Source organism: Copadichromis virginalis, linkage group LG17 (assembly GCF_057382275.1).
Source record: "Copadichromis virginalis isolate Kocher_CV1m ecotype Utaka linkage group LG17, C_Virginalis_male_GT1.1, whole genome shotgun sequence".
Classification (NCBI taxonomy): domain Eukaryota; kingdom Metazoa; phylum Chordata; class Actinopteri; order Cichliformes; family Cichlidae; genus Copadichromis; species Copadichromis virginalis.
Genome location: NC_140634.1, coordinates 4,069,915 through 4,084,481, shown reverse-complemented (window position 1 = coordinate 4,084,481; position 14,567 = coordinate 4,069,915). Strand labels below are relative to the sequence as shown.

Here is a 14,567-nt window from a genome sequence, read left to right as displayed (position 1 = left end):
TCTGTCGCCATAACTAATACCCAACCACCCTCTGACATTTCTACTCGATGGTACGTTCCGTGTCGTAATCGGAAGAAGATTGAAAACATCTCAAACGCGGGCAGCGTTTCGTTCAAGGGATTCATTGAAAATAAGGTAGTAAAGTCTATCAGTTACTGCTGTGTTCTGAGTTTAGATAGACCCTCACCAGTAAGGGTTAGCTACGACATTGCCAGGCTGCGGTTTGACTGGTAAAAACGACAAGCAGTGCTTCCGCATTTAAACCAGCAGCACGTTTTGCTTCTAGACTGGTGACATGCTACCATTATTATTATTCTTCCACAAAAGCCACACTAGTTTAGCTGAGATATCATATTCACCTAGTTTTCCTTTACAGAAATAACATGAAAATAAACGACCTTGTTGCAACTTAGCGAGAAAAAACTTAACTCATAAGCAGTAATACAATTTTAAGCACTGTCTGCATTTGTACTAAGTTTAAAAAGGGGGGGGGGACTCTGTGTGTATATTAACTGCGCCGAATGTAATGTTGATCAATGTAGTTTGGTAAAACATAGTCCAGCTGCGTCCTACTTGCTGTGCATGAGTCTGTAACTACTGGGATATGAAAAACAAGAAAGTCTTTGATTGACGTTTGGTTTTTAGGATCCTTAGCAACTGTAACCCTGCAGACTTTTTTTCCTTTTTTTTTATTGAACATAAGCAAAAATACTGATTTAGTTTAGTTAAGTTTAACTTTATTTTTTATCTGCAAGATACAAAAGAGGGTTTATAAATCCCCAACTAGTGTAGTTAACAAAAACTAAGATAAAAGTAGGCCTGAAAACAATTTTAGTTGACTGAAATAAAATCCAGTCTAGACTTTTTAAAAATATACATTCAATAAGTTCCTGGAAATTTTCTTGATATAATGGCATCAGTTGCAGCAGATTTGTGTGTTGTACCTCCATGATGTACAGCTACAACAAGTGGTTGTAGCTCAGGTGGTAGAGTATGTAGGTATGATGTATGAATGTGTGTGAATGTTAGAAAGATAGATGTAGAAACAAGTGCTTGTTTGAATGGGTGAATGATGCATGTTGTATAAAGAGCTTTGACTGCTCTAGTAGAGTAGAAAAACGCTATATAATAACAACTCCATTTACCACATCTAAGGTGCTCAAACACTTAACAGAACTGACTGATTTTAAGACATTACAATTAACACAACATTTATTTTGTGCCTGAGTATTTTGTGCCTTTTCATTAGAAGCCCATTGATTTACCTTTAAGCGTTAAGACAAACCTAATGTTATTTATCCTAAAAGTTGGGAACCTGTTTAGTTAATCAGTTAAAAATCAAGTTAAACACAACCTTTAACAAAATAGCTTAATATCATCATATATGTAGTGTTGAGACTTTTAATTATCACATTTATCATGACTACTGGTACATTTACCGATAATAATCTGATCAATGAACTGATGTTCTTGTTTAAAAGTGGTTTTAAACAACAGGTATTGATGATCATCCTAATCATTTCCTATCGGTTATCCTTCTGATTCTTTCAGTGGAAGTACGCGCGACATGCAGGAGGACTCAAGCCACAGTCCCAGCTACACCGTACCATGTGACGACTTTGTTCATGTGGTGGAGTTCAGTCCCTTCAGCTCCGGTACCCCGGCATCTCTCCTGGCCTATGGTGGAAACCAGTACGTGGTGGTGGGCACCTGCCTCTTCCAGGTTAGAGATACAGTCTCACGTGTTTTGGTTCACTGAGTGCACATCTGTTTCCTTCTCTGAATGCAACTTTGCTCCTACAGGAGGAGGATGTGGAGGTCGAGGGAGTTGAATTCAATGTTCTTCGAGCTTTTCACCATGAACTGCGTGTCGACGCTCTAGCCTGGAGCCCCGAGTCTCGGCTGGACAGGATACCCACTATCAGGTACTAGGCCACTTGCATTCTACGTGCTTTGGCCTTCTTCTGTTTTTTTTTTTTGTTTTGTTTTTTTATATCCAAATCAAGTCTTTTTATTAACATCGTTCACTTTGTAGCTCGGTGGCTTGTTTAAAACGCTTCACGTAAGCGCTTTCTGAAACATGAATGAAGACACCCATGTTCAGCTTTGGGAGCTGAAGACATTCAAAACATGGGTGGTCACTTTTGAGCTTGATTGAAGTTTCTCATCTGATGTTTCTGGTTTTCGCTGGGTTAAATCAACTGCCCCCTGCTAGGGCTGGGCGATATGGCCTAAAATTTATATCGCGATATAATTTCAAGCATGTGCGGTAACGATATATATCACGATATATTCTTTTCTTCTGTATAACGTATTTTCCACACTATAAGGCACACTTAAAATCCTTTAATTTTCTCAAAAATCGAGAGCGTGCCTTATGTATGAATTCTGGTTGTGCTTACTGACCTCGAACCGATTTCTGCGTGCAGAAATCTGTTAAAAAATGTTTAGTACAACTTTGGTAAGCCGCACTGCTTGATGGATTGTCAGAGCATTATGGCTGCCGTAGTGAGGAGCTTCGCGGAGTAATCTGGGTCCAAAACTCCATCCACTTCAGGTCCCAAAGTCAAACGAACACTAACGGTGTGTTCACACCAAATGCGATAGACGCGAACGAAAACGCCCCAAACGCCCCTAATTTGACGCGTGCACATTCGCACCTCGACGCGTGTCCAAGAAAAATCCATCGCGCCTCAAAATTGCATACTTTGACGCGCGTGAACCGGAAATGTGGGAGGAAGTTGTGCCAGACCGGTATCTTTGCTAGATGGCAGCTGTCGAGCTAGCGCTTGAAGAGAGAGTCTCCCTTCTCTATTTACTGTGGAGAGCAGAGCAGCGGCGTTAAGGACGTCCTCGCCGTACCTGGGTCCATCAGGTCCTCCAGACGCGTGAGCAGTTTGGTGAGTTTCACCACTTGCTTCAGGAGCTGCGCCTGGATGAGGCGATGACAGCGATATCGCCGTCTTTCCCTCGCCCAGTTTGAGGACCTGCGGCCCGCGCTGGTCCAAGCATCGCCCGCCTAGACACCAACTACAGGCGCTCAATCCCACCTGCAGAGCGCCTGTCCGTCTGCCTGAGGTTAGTAAAAGTGTTTAATACGGTAGTCCTTTATTGATACCTGTGCTAATATGCTAAACTATCGTTTATAGACTGCTAACATGGATGTGCTATGCTATCAATGAATGCCGTTGGTGTTTACTGATAGCAAACTGTGGTATGGAGACGACTGTTTATAATATTTTTAGTGATACTCAGTTCTTATCAAGTCCTGATTTAATTCAATTTATGCTGTTATCAGTGTTTGCATTGATAGCATGGCTGTGGTGTCATACGTATGCGCTCGGTGTTTGCTGATATCAAACTGTAGCATTAGGACCACTGTGGGTTAATCTTTGTAGTGATACTCACTCCTTTTTTTATTTAGACCTGGTTTAATTTTGGTATAGTTGAATATTTGTATATAATCCCTGCAGCTGTCAGACTCTATAACAGGGGTCACAGCCTTTATTAAAACTGAGAGTTAGATAAAACTGAACAGTTTGGTTCATCTTTAGTTGCATGGTTCCATCTTGATAAGCTATGTCTTATCACAGATTTATTTTTCAAAAATATTAATGATATAAGAAAGGAAAGGGCTACATGTCAACATAAAACTCTTTATTTCTATTAATGTCTTACTTCATTCCTACCTGATTGACATGTTTAGGAATTATGAGTGATTGGCTCACTGTAGTTGTGAAAGTTGCTACCAATCAAATTATGATATGTTAAAGTTAAAACAAAACAACTGTTTTAGATATTATCTAATATACATTTTGTAATTATCCTTATAATTACAAAATGTTTTATGTAAGATTCAAGTTTTGTGATTTAAATCTGACATCACAAAAGTATTTTGGAATTTGAATAATGTATTTTGTAACTGCAGTACACATAATACTGATTTTGAACAATTTTGTCCAGGTTCCTTGTCACCGGGGACTCCTTCCAAGCGTTCAGTTACAGAGTCGGTGTGTCAGATCACCCCCCAGGTAGCGACGGCCATCTGGGACTGTCTAGTGGACAACTTCATGGCTGTGCCTTCACCTGGAGACTGGCGGTCCATCACAGAGGGATTCCAGGAGTGCTGAAACTTCCCTCTGTGCTGTGCAGCTCTGGATGGGAAGCACGTCCAGACAAAGGCACCCCATATATCATATAGGAGACACAGACATTGATATACACTAAATATTTATTTCATTTCTTTTTTTGTGGTGCCCAAATTTATGCACCTGCTTGATTTTGTTTAAAAAATTATTGCACACTTTTTGTAAATCCAGTAAACTTCTTTTCACTTCTCAAATATCACTGTGTGAGTCTCCTGTATGATATTTAACTGACATTTTTTATTGTAACAACCAACGATTTATACAGGAAAATAATGGCTATTAACAAGGTTGCCCAAACTTCTGCATCCCACTGTATTAGTATATTTTGTCATTAGTATAATATGAAATAAATTCTACATGTGTCAAGTCGTGTGCCAACGTTTGCTGTGTAGTAGAACTAGAGACATTTGTCATTATAAAAATTTATTTGAAACAATATTAAAATTCTCGAACAGAAAAACATTAAACATAAATATATAAAATATAAGTATTTACAGAGAGACAGGAATAAAAAGGACCCAGCTGCTCTCCAGAGCAGGAACAAGGCTGAGGAGGAAATGCTCCATTGGAGACTGGTGTGGCCTCTTCAGGGACTCCAGGATGGCCAGCTCCACCGCCGATGGACCGTCCCTCATCTGCCTCGGAGCCGTCCTCCTCTGTGGGCCTGTAAAACAGCACAAAACACAAAGAAATGAGAAGGCTGCTACTAGATTTTAATTTCAACATTGAAAACAAAAACAAAAAACAGGATATAATCAGATTAGTTGTAGATATTTAGTAAAGGTGATCACAAGGGAATCCAACCGAGTAAAAAGCTATCAGTGCTTGCTGTACATACCTGTGGGTGCAGCAGCAGGAGCTCAGGGACTGGGGAGCCAGGAGAAGCAACAGGGGATGCTCTGCTGCAGAATCAGTTGTCTCTATCAATACAGTATTAAATGTTAACAGGTTGAATATAATAATCAGAGAAAGTATATACAGTGGTCCATCATTTATTGCAGCAGGGGTTCTCAGAAACACTAGGCCCTGGCCACGCACTTCGTACACTGTTTTCCCCACACACATGAACATTGGTCACAGTTCTCACAATTGATTCTCAAAGTGCAAACCTTTGTAGATTGCAAAACGTAAAAGTATTATTATGCCGCGTTTTGTCTTCATCTGCCTGCCACTTTCGTGCGCCTTTTTCCCTTGCGGTGCAGGTGTCTATTTCCGAATGAGGGTCATAGTTATGGGTGTTTTTGTGCGGTTTTTTTTTCTATTGGACGTGATGGTTATCAAAACCAAACATGATAAATTTGCCACGCGCAGGAGACACGGCACGGAGGAGATTTGTCAATCAGGCTGCAGAATGCAATGCTGTACTGTGCAATAAAAAAAAAAATCAGCGAAAAAGCGAGGCAGTGACGGATGAACAGCGGGACCACTGTGTGCTGTTTATTAATAAACAAAATATATTCCTATATGACAACATGCATAAAAGCAGAACGGTATTTGTACGTCCATGGGAAAATAGCGGTGGCTTGCTAGCTTGCCAGGTCAGTGAAAACTTTCAAAAGAGAAATGAATGAACTTACCAGGTTGCCCGATCTCTTCACATATCTTCCTCCAAGCTCTGTCCTTTATATTCCTGTCTCGGTACAGAAAGCAGCTGGTGTCATACAGCTCTGGGTTGTTTGCAACAGCATTGATTAGCCTTCCCCTCCACTGAAGAATGAAGGGCTTTGGTTGGATCTGCCCCTTTGACCTAGGTCACAGCCACGTCACCAGGCTCCTGATTGGTTGTCGCGGCGCAACTTGACGCTGGAGTTCAGATTTTTCCAACTCCAGCGGTAGATGCGAAACGCGCGTATGCACAAAATGCAACACAAAAACTCAGGCGCGTGTTTTTTTTCGCGAGTCAAACGCCTGAAACGCGCTACACTGACGCGCGTTTCAGGCGTTTTGGCCTTTTCACGACACAAATCTGCTTCCGAATTCAACATTAATGAATCAATGTTACGGAAGTGGAGGAAGGGCAGTTTTTGGCTTTCCCCATATTTCAAAAGTGCTTCATCTCTTTGCTGTGACATGGTTGTAGCCGCTACGATGCTTTCTACCAAAACAGGCGCAGCTTGATGACATCATCATCATGCGCTATCGCAATAGCGCATATAGTCAAAATCTCTATCGTTAGCCAAATTTATATCGTTTCCATCATATATCGTTTATATCGCCCACCCCTACCCCCAGCGTAACCCTTTTTGTGTATGCTGTGTATGCTAGCACAGCGGTCTCCAACCTTTTTTGCACCACGGACCGGTTTATGCCCGACAATATTTTCACGGACCGGTCTTTAAGGTGTCACGGATAAATACAACAAAATAAAACTAGTACCGGTACCAAAATAAAGAAGATTTATTCATAACACACGTGAAAACACCAAGGAAAACCGAGTTAACGATACAAACGATAACAAAATAACGCTGAAAACCGATAAAAACCCTGAAAACTATACATTTCACACCTGAGCCTCAACTTTCGCGGCCCGGTACCAAACAACTCACGGACCGGAACCGGTCCGAGGCCCGGGGGTTGGGGACCGGTGTGCTAGCAGATTCCTGCAGTTGCCTGTAGGTTTTCATGTGATATGACCACCAGCTCCAGTGGTTCCTTAGGTTGTTTAGGTTGCCACAGTTGCCTGTAGTTTTCCATATAGGTCTGCGAATGCTTGCCAACTACTAGGTGAGTGACTGTAAAATTAAACAAAATGTAATGCAAACTGGAAATAGAAAAAGTTCAGCAATGTTATTTATTAACCGGTTGGAATATATACACAATCTTACCCAAGCAACAGATGGTTGACAGTGTCTAAGCCAATGTAACTGATGCCTTATTAGCAAAAGGCATTTGGTTGGACATTTGTAGCTCATCTGTAGGTCATGGGCCTCTTGTTACGTGAGAGGTCATGATGAGGCAGGATTAGAAGGTCTCCAGCCAACTTTCACTTCCACATTAGACATTTACGTCTTTTAACATAACAGGGTCACTGTTGTAAACACAGTTTTTGGGACCAGAGAAGAGACATTTGCAGAGAAAGCACACCAGCCAGTGAAAGTAGTCATCACTGCCTCTTGCTGTCACACTGCAGATGCCAGGATGTGAGCAAAGTTGTTTCAGGTGGCTTTGGACAGGAGGGAAGTAGCCCAAGCAAAGATTGTTAGAAAGCAAGAGTTTTCGCCTGAGGCGGTGGATGGGAAGGTTTCGTGGTCCCCCTGGAGGTGTTTAGCCTTTCTGTAATTGAAAAGGCAAAGCAGCTGGCCGTCTGTGGTTTACTCCACAGGACCCTTGAGCCAGCCCTGTGACGTGCGCACTTGTTATTGCGCTGATGACTACCCACTCAGGTTCCATCCCTCCCTTCAGGCTGCACGTAGCTGTGCCTTCCAGGAAAAGTACAACGTTCTCACGGGTTTGCCTCAAGTGGGGGCCCAGAGAGAGTAACAGAGAGGGGAGAAGAGGGGCCTCAAGCTGCCACCACAGCAGCTTATAATGAGAACAAGCCTGGAGACTATTAAAACCACAGACTTCAACTGAACACACACATTTTTCAGCCTTGCCTGTCATTTACTATATACAGTGGACAACATGCTGGCCTTTATCAGAGAGTTAAAGGCACAAAGAGAAGATGGGCAGAGGGACATGAGAATGACATGACAACAAAGACCCCCAACCAGGCTCAAACCAGAGAAGCTAAAGTTCATGTTTGTGGCATTTTACCCTCAGATGCCCTCAGGGATGATTGCAGCTTGGATCACTAGGCAACCAGAAACAGACATGCATCAGTAAATTACATGCTAATATATTCTGTAGTTTGCACAGAACATATTTTAAAACTTCAGCTTGGCATCCTAGTTTGCTGCATGCATGGGTATATTTGCAAGGATGTATTCTTTTTATTAAATGTATTTTCTAAATTTCTTTTCAGCAAATAATAGAAGTACTTTGACAAATAAATAACTGATGGATATTGTATTATCCTATAATTCCAACTAGGGCTGGGCTATATCATACCGTTCACGGTAATACCGGTGTAATGTTGGGCAATGATAAGAAAATGAAATATCGCGATAGGATATGGGTAAAACGCGCATGCACAGTGCCTTTGTTTGCATACGCACATGGCTGCGACGCAGAATGAGAAGAGCGAAAGTGGATCATTAAATGAAACGGATGAACCAGAATTGGTTTGTAAAAATGCTGCAACTTCAGTGGTGTAGAACTGGTTTAGCTTTCATCCGTCAGATATACAACAAAGCACTATTTTTGGTAGCGCATGCTAGCGGGCCGTCGTTATTACCGTGTTTTTTGGGAGATACGGCACACTTAAAATCAATCCTTTGATCTTTCTGAAAGTCGACAGTGTCCCTTTTAATCCTGTGTGCCTTATGTATGAATTCTGGTTGTGTTTACTGACCTCGAAACGATTTTATGTGGTACATGGCGCTCGAAAATCTGTCAAATGTTTCAGTACGACTTTGCTAAGCTACGAACCCGCACCGCTTGATGTATTGTCGGAGCATTATGGCTATAGTAGGCAGGTGCCTCGCTGAGTGAAACACATACAATATTACCATATTGTATGTGTTTATAACCTCTTTTAAGTTTTGTGGATATTATACATGGTTATGCTGAGGATATGTCGGCCAATTTCCACTGGAAATGCCTTTTGGTTAAACTGTCAGCAAGGATTTGCATTTGCACTTTAAATTTTTTATATAACTTTAATGCATTTAAAAAGCTGCTTGTGTAAGTGCAAAATACATTGATGTTTTTTGGGGTTTTTTGCACTAATAAAGTTGAGGAGTTGTAAAGTATTTTATCTAGTGTCAATTATATCATCAGTTATATCGTTATCGCAAATTTTCAAATGTATATCGTGATAGATATTTTTGGTCATATTGCCCTGCTCTAATTCCAAATCTACTATCTTGGGGTCTATCTGGTAATCTTCTACTCAGGAGCTTTCATTGTTTCACAAAGAGTTATTATAGTTTTGTATTTTGTGATTGGTTTTTATTAGTATTTTATCCTGACATTTTATTTACGTTTGGTTTAATTCAGCCTCGCTTTGTCAGATAAAAAAACTAAACCACAGTTCTTACTCCTCCACATCAAAAGTAGGCAGCTAAGGTGGTTCAAACATATCTTACCAGAAGGATGTCAGGGGGCAGACACATGACACGCTGGAGAGATTTTATCTCTGATCTTGGAATGGCTCGGTGTTCCTATGGAAACGTTGGAGGAGGTGGTTGGGAAGAGTGAGGTTTGGACATCGCTGCTGCCCAAACGACCTGAACCAGGTTAGGCAGGATAAGTTGCAGTGTTGGTAATGTAAGAAGAGACTCAATAGCATTAAAATGGGGGGAGTCTAAGAAGAGGCATGGTCTGATATCCTGCGTTGGTTTTGTTCCTCGAACACCAAGGTTAACATTGTGATATGATGTTATCACTTTGCGATGTATTGTTTTGGTGTTATTGACACACCATCACACCGCACACCAAACCCTAACCATGTCCCTAACAGCCATGTTTTTATTTTTTGTTTTTTTGTTTTTTTTTTACATTTTCTTTTTCCTGAGTGGACATTGGCAATTTTTTTTCCATGTCACAGAACTAATAACATTGTGATTGACCAAGATTAATTGTGATGATTCAGGAAGAACGCCAACATGGGGGATATCAAATACACCCAAGGCAGAGAAGCCCAGACCTCCCTGACCACGTCTTTCAGCTCTTCTGGGGGAACACCAAGGTGTTCTCAAGCCAGCCAGGAGATGCGATCTCTCTCTCTCTCTGACGACATAGCTCCTGGAATCACTGGGACGCTCGGGTCAGACCACTGGGCTTGCACCCATAACTACTGTCTGACTTACTGGACCCATGTGGTGCTTCTTGTGCGTTGCAGACCCACAGAAGGCCAGGTCCATATTTTGTCTTTGGCCTGCATCCAACTGGCCCTCATAGGCTAAGGCCCGGCTACCAGGCACTCTTTCTTGGACCCCTCTCCCCGGGCTTGATTCCAGGGGGCCCTGGTAACCCTATCCTGAGCAAAGCAAACTGGCTCCTTGTTCTCTTGTTCATAAGGGTCGTCTGAATCACTCTTTGTCTGGTCTCTTGCCCAGGACCAATTTGCCTTGCAAAACCCAACTAGGAGCAAATGCCCCCTCAACATAGCTCCTGGGATCAGTGGGGCACAGACCTCCCCACCACAATAAAGCAGGGATTCATAAATGTCATTACAAGATGAAAGGGGAAAACATTCACATATGCATACAGTATATAGACTCTAAATGTAGCTTCTTTTTTTAATGTAAAACATTAAGCCAAGATTCTGCTAATTTTGGTCAAGCAGACCTTTCAAAGATGTTCTCACTTTCAAAAACCTATCCTGTTTCAGCCTCTGTGGGGTTAAAATGATGGCACGAGGTAGAGTGAGTTTATGTCAACAAAACAAAAATTCACTGGAATTTCCCCTTTTTATTCAATGGGAATGGCTTTGACATTTAATTTAAAAAAAGGCAAAACGCCAGCGTGTGTTCCATGTTTTACAACAAACACTAATACGCAGGTTGAGAGGGCCTGTCCTAATATAATCGAATCTACTGTAGCAGTAAAACCCTGGAGCACGTTAAGGCTGTTTGTAGTGACATCATGCCAAATCCATCTGTGCCTGTGCTTGAAAATGTGTGAACTGCTGTCTGTTTATTCTGGTGATATGTGTGTGTTTTTCTTGTCATAAGTGAGTTAGTGTAATTGTGTGAATAATTGCAGGCGCTGGTATACGAGGACTGATTAGAGGGGAAAGTCCTCTGCCTGGCTCTGCACAGGTTTTTTTGAACAGAAGCGTGCACAAATGGCGTGAGGATTCTTATTTTTCTACATGTTTATCTTAGCTTGCAATCAGAATCTCCCTGGCAGTGTTTCTACTGATCGGCGTCCAAGTTTTTACCACACACACACAGTCTCATCCAGAGGTGTCAGTGTAGGTGGTTGCATGATGTCGTTTGTCATCGGTCTGACTGTTTTGATGCTCACTCTGTGTTTTTATGTCCTCTCTTTGCAGGTTGTGCACGGCTGCAGCTGACAGAAAGCTACGCCTGCTGACTTCTGATCTTCAGGATAGGCATGAAGTCAAGGTAATGCAACATCTGGAGCACATTGGCCACAACTGCGCTTGTCATTAGGCATCAAACTTGCGCTGCTTAGTGCTGACGTTCAGTGCTTAGCGATAGAGGAAGTAGTTAAACTGCTACAAAACATTCATTTAACAACTTATTGATTGGTATATTTTCTGTTTTTGTTCACACGTTTGTTTTTCCAATGCTGTCACTAGGTAATGGAGGGTCACACCAGCTACATTAACCATTTGGTGTTCGAGCCCATGGAGGGGAAACAAATTGCTTCCGTCAGTGATGACCACACTTGCAGGTCGAACCCGTTTTATTTCCATGTGTGTGTGTGTGCGTGTGTGTGTGTGTTCCCAGCTTCTGATTTTCAGTTCTGTTCTCTGTTAATGGTGCAGAAAGTTCTGACAGTGTTTCCACAGTGAAACACGATGCTAAGCACAACATGCTCCAGTGTGACTGTGCGTAAGCACAGAGCTGCTTTGTAGCTTTTCTAGCTAATTGGTTAAATATGGAAATCCAATTAGCTGCAGAAAGATTTTCCTCTCTCTAAAGGGGGGTGGGTGTCCCGTAACAGGGTCCCCAAAATTTCCTTTTCAATTAAGGCGAGAGGAGGGGAAAAAGTGTATCAGTAGCTGGGGCCACCACGGGGACAACCCCTGTAACATTGTGAGGCTGGTTCTGCTGCAACATACAAGCACGTCATTTAGCTTTTACTTCTGGATGCCCACTTCAGCCACATAGCCGTTAGTATTAGCTGTCCTGGAGGTAGTTAAGTCATATACTTTTAGCTAGTTATTTCAGCTAGTGTTGCTTTTTGTTTCAAATGGCAGCAGCAGTGTAGAAACTCTAATATTTTTAGATTCAAACAAAAAAATGCAGGTAGTTGGAGATAACGGACTGGATATAAAGATGAAAATAGCTACACTTACACCACCTGTCATGGAATAAGGGGTGACTATGTAAATCAAGACTGTGGACACATAGTAACAACTTCATGCACCAAATCATACTCTTCTTTATGTCAACCAGTTGGGGAATATCTTGAATAATATAGAATAGAATAGAATTCAACTTTATTGTCATTGCACATGCGCAGGTACAGGGCAACGAAATGCAGTTTGCATCCATCCAGAAGTGCTTTAGTGATATAGATATATTACAATATATATTAGCAATAATATAGATATGTGAGTATATTACAGAAATGGGTCTATTATGGTATGTTATAATGTACACGGTATGAAGTATGTTGTGAATATTCTATAACTATAGGTATGTACAGGCTGTAGTGAGTACAAGCTATGTACAGGATATGAACAGGATATAAATATGAAAAACTATACGAAATAAATAACTTTACAGAAATCTGAGATATACAGCTATATATATAATATGCGCACAACATCACATGAGAAACGTCAATCAAGTCATAAATTGGGTTAGGAGTAGGCTTGTCTTTTTATACAGTTGGACCTGATTGAGTCGACACCTTCTGGCTAATAGAAAGAAGAAAAAGTTTCGTTTTTCGGACCTGACTGTAGACTGCATATGTAGCTATGTTTCTCTATGAAGACCTCCGCGAGGCCTTGTAGATCTCAGAAGGGAGTCTGGTGTGGGAATGGAGAGTAGACCTTTAACTGAGGAATCCAGTGTCCGGGATGGGGTGTAGGGGAGGAGAAGGTTCTGATAATTACTGGATTTGTAGCTGAGAAGAAGGATTTTACAGGAGACTTACCTTGACTGGGAGCTGGTGAGGGTGATGGGTTAGCAGGACTTGGTGCAAAGAACTTTCCAGAGCAATGGAACCTTATTGTTGTTCAGTTAGAGAAAGTTGGTTGACATCCAGATTTTGATATCTTCCAGGCAGTGAATCCAAAGCAGAAATACCTTCAACATGCATTTTTTTTTTACTGGCTAGTCTGGTTGCTGAAAGACTTCAAGTGTTATAGAAGTATATTTGAAACTCATTTCCCTTGCTCTGTGACCTCAGTAAACACTTTCCACATGGCTTTATGATCTCAGTTGCTAGTTTCAGGCCTTATCAAATAAAAAGTGAAGATTATCATAATTTTAAGAGCATTATCTAAGTCCTTCCTGTCTTGTTGTAGAGCCATGCCTTGCTTTTCGTGTCTGGTTTCAAAACACCAAGATATGAAAGCAGCACGGTGGCACGGTGGTTAGCACTGTTGCCGCACAGCAAGAAGGTCCTGAGTTCAATTCCACCATCAGGCCGGGGTCTTTCTGTGTGGAGTTTGCATGTTCTCCCCGTGTTTGCGTGGGTTCCCTCCAGGTACTCCAGCTTCCTTCCACTGTCCAAAGACATGCAACTTGTGGGGATAGGTTAATTGGATAATCCAAATTGCCACTAGGTGTGAATGTGTGAGTGAAAGTGAGTGCGAATGGTTGTCTGTCTCTGTGTGTTAGCCCTGCGACAGACTGGCGACCTGTCCAGGGTGTACCCCGCCTCTCGCCCTATGACAGCTGGGATAGGCTCCAGCGCCCCCCGCGACCCTGAAAAGGATAAGCGGAAGTGAATGGATGGATGGTGAATGGAAGATATGAAAGCCCAGGCATGCAGCTAACCACAATACCTTATTGGCATTTACTGCAGTCCTTTATCATGCTGCCATTAAGAGAGAGTTTAATCTCATATTCTGAAGTATAAAAAAATGCTATTAATATCTGTTGATGTGGATTCTGAGGTGGAGGATATTTTTCCAATAATTTATTGTGAAACTATGTGTGTTTGCGTTAGTATTGTATGATTTTGTCTTGAGAGTCACACTGCATTATAATCCAGCATTTTTTTTTAATATACAGTGCTTTGAAAAAGTATTTATATATTTTTTATATAATTATGGCATAATTTCTTAGATTTTCTCCGTATTTGTCACACTTACTTCTTACACATCATCAAACAAATACTAATATTAGATCTCCAAACCTACCTCCCTGTGTGGAAAAAGTAATTGCCTCTTAAACCGAATAACTGGTTGTTCCACTCTTGGCAGCAAGAACTGCAATTAAGCATTAGTTATCAAACATCAGTTATCATAGAGTCTTTCAGATCATCGTGGAGGAATTTTAGCTGATTTTTCTTTACAGAAGTTTACAACAGAAGTTGTTTGGTTTTTTTTCAACTGCATTGAATGGTTTTCCAGATGCTTTGGCCTGTTTAAGGTCATGCCAAAGCATCTCAATCAGTTCTAAGTCTGGACTTTGACTTGGCTCGTGTGTTTCAGATCATTGTCCT

The 14,567-nt window shown here is 41.5% G+C and overlaps 1 protein-coding gene and 2 long non-coding RNA genes across 3 annotated transcripts; 2 read left to right on the top strand and 1 right to left on the bottom strand.

Moving 5' to 3' along the window:
- The first annotated feature begins 16 nt into the window (after positions 1-16).
- LOC146688803 (nucleoporin Nup37-like) lies at positions 17-12,099 on the top strand. The gene is made up of 5 exons (XM_085436831.1): positions 17-135; positions 1,552-1,723; positions 1,804-1,925; positions 11,251-11,323; positions 11,521-12,099. The coding sequence occupies exons 2-5, from the start codon at positions 1,568-1,570 to the stop codon at positions 11,734-11,736; spliced, it is 567 nt and encodes a 188-aa protein (XP_085292957.1). The 5' UTR covers positions 17-135; positions 1,552-1,567; the 3' UTR covers positions 11,737-12,099.
- LOC146688805 (uncharacterized) lies at positions 2,017-4,514 on the top strand. The gene is made up of 2 exons (XR_014915995.1): positions 2,017-3,078; positions 3,964-4,514. It is a non-coding gene; the product is annotated as an uncharacterized LOC146688805 (long non-coding RNA).
- On the bottom strand, positions 4,574-6,040 carry LOC146688804 (uncharacterized). The gene is made up of 3 exons (XR_014916139.1): positions 5,726-6,040; positions 4,987-5,068; positions 4,574-4,812 (listed from the first exon to the last, which is right to left on the bottom strand). It is a non-coding gene; the product is annotated as an uncharacterized LOC146688804 (long non-coding RNA).
- Positions 12,100-14,567: the final 2,468 nt, after the last annotated feature.

Coding starts and splice junctions, on each gene's coding strand:
- LOC146688803 (XM_085436831.1), top strand. CDS start 1,568: ATGCAGGAGGACTCAAGCCACAGTCCCAGCTACACCGTACCATGTGAC. Junction 1,724..1,803: donor TGGGCACCTGCCTCTTCCAG/GTTAGAGATACA, acceptor TTGCTCCTACAG/GAGGAGGATGTGGAGGTCGA. Junction 1,926..11,250: donor GACAGGATACCCACTATCAG/GTACTAGGCCAC, acceptor CTCTCTTTGCAG/GTTGTGCACGGCTGCAGCTG.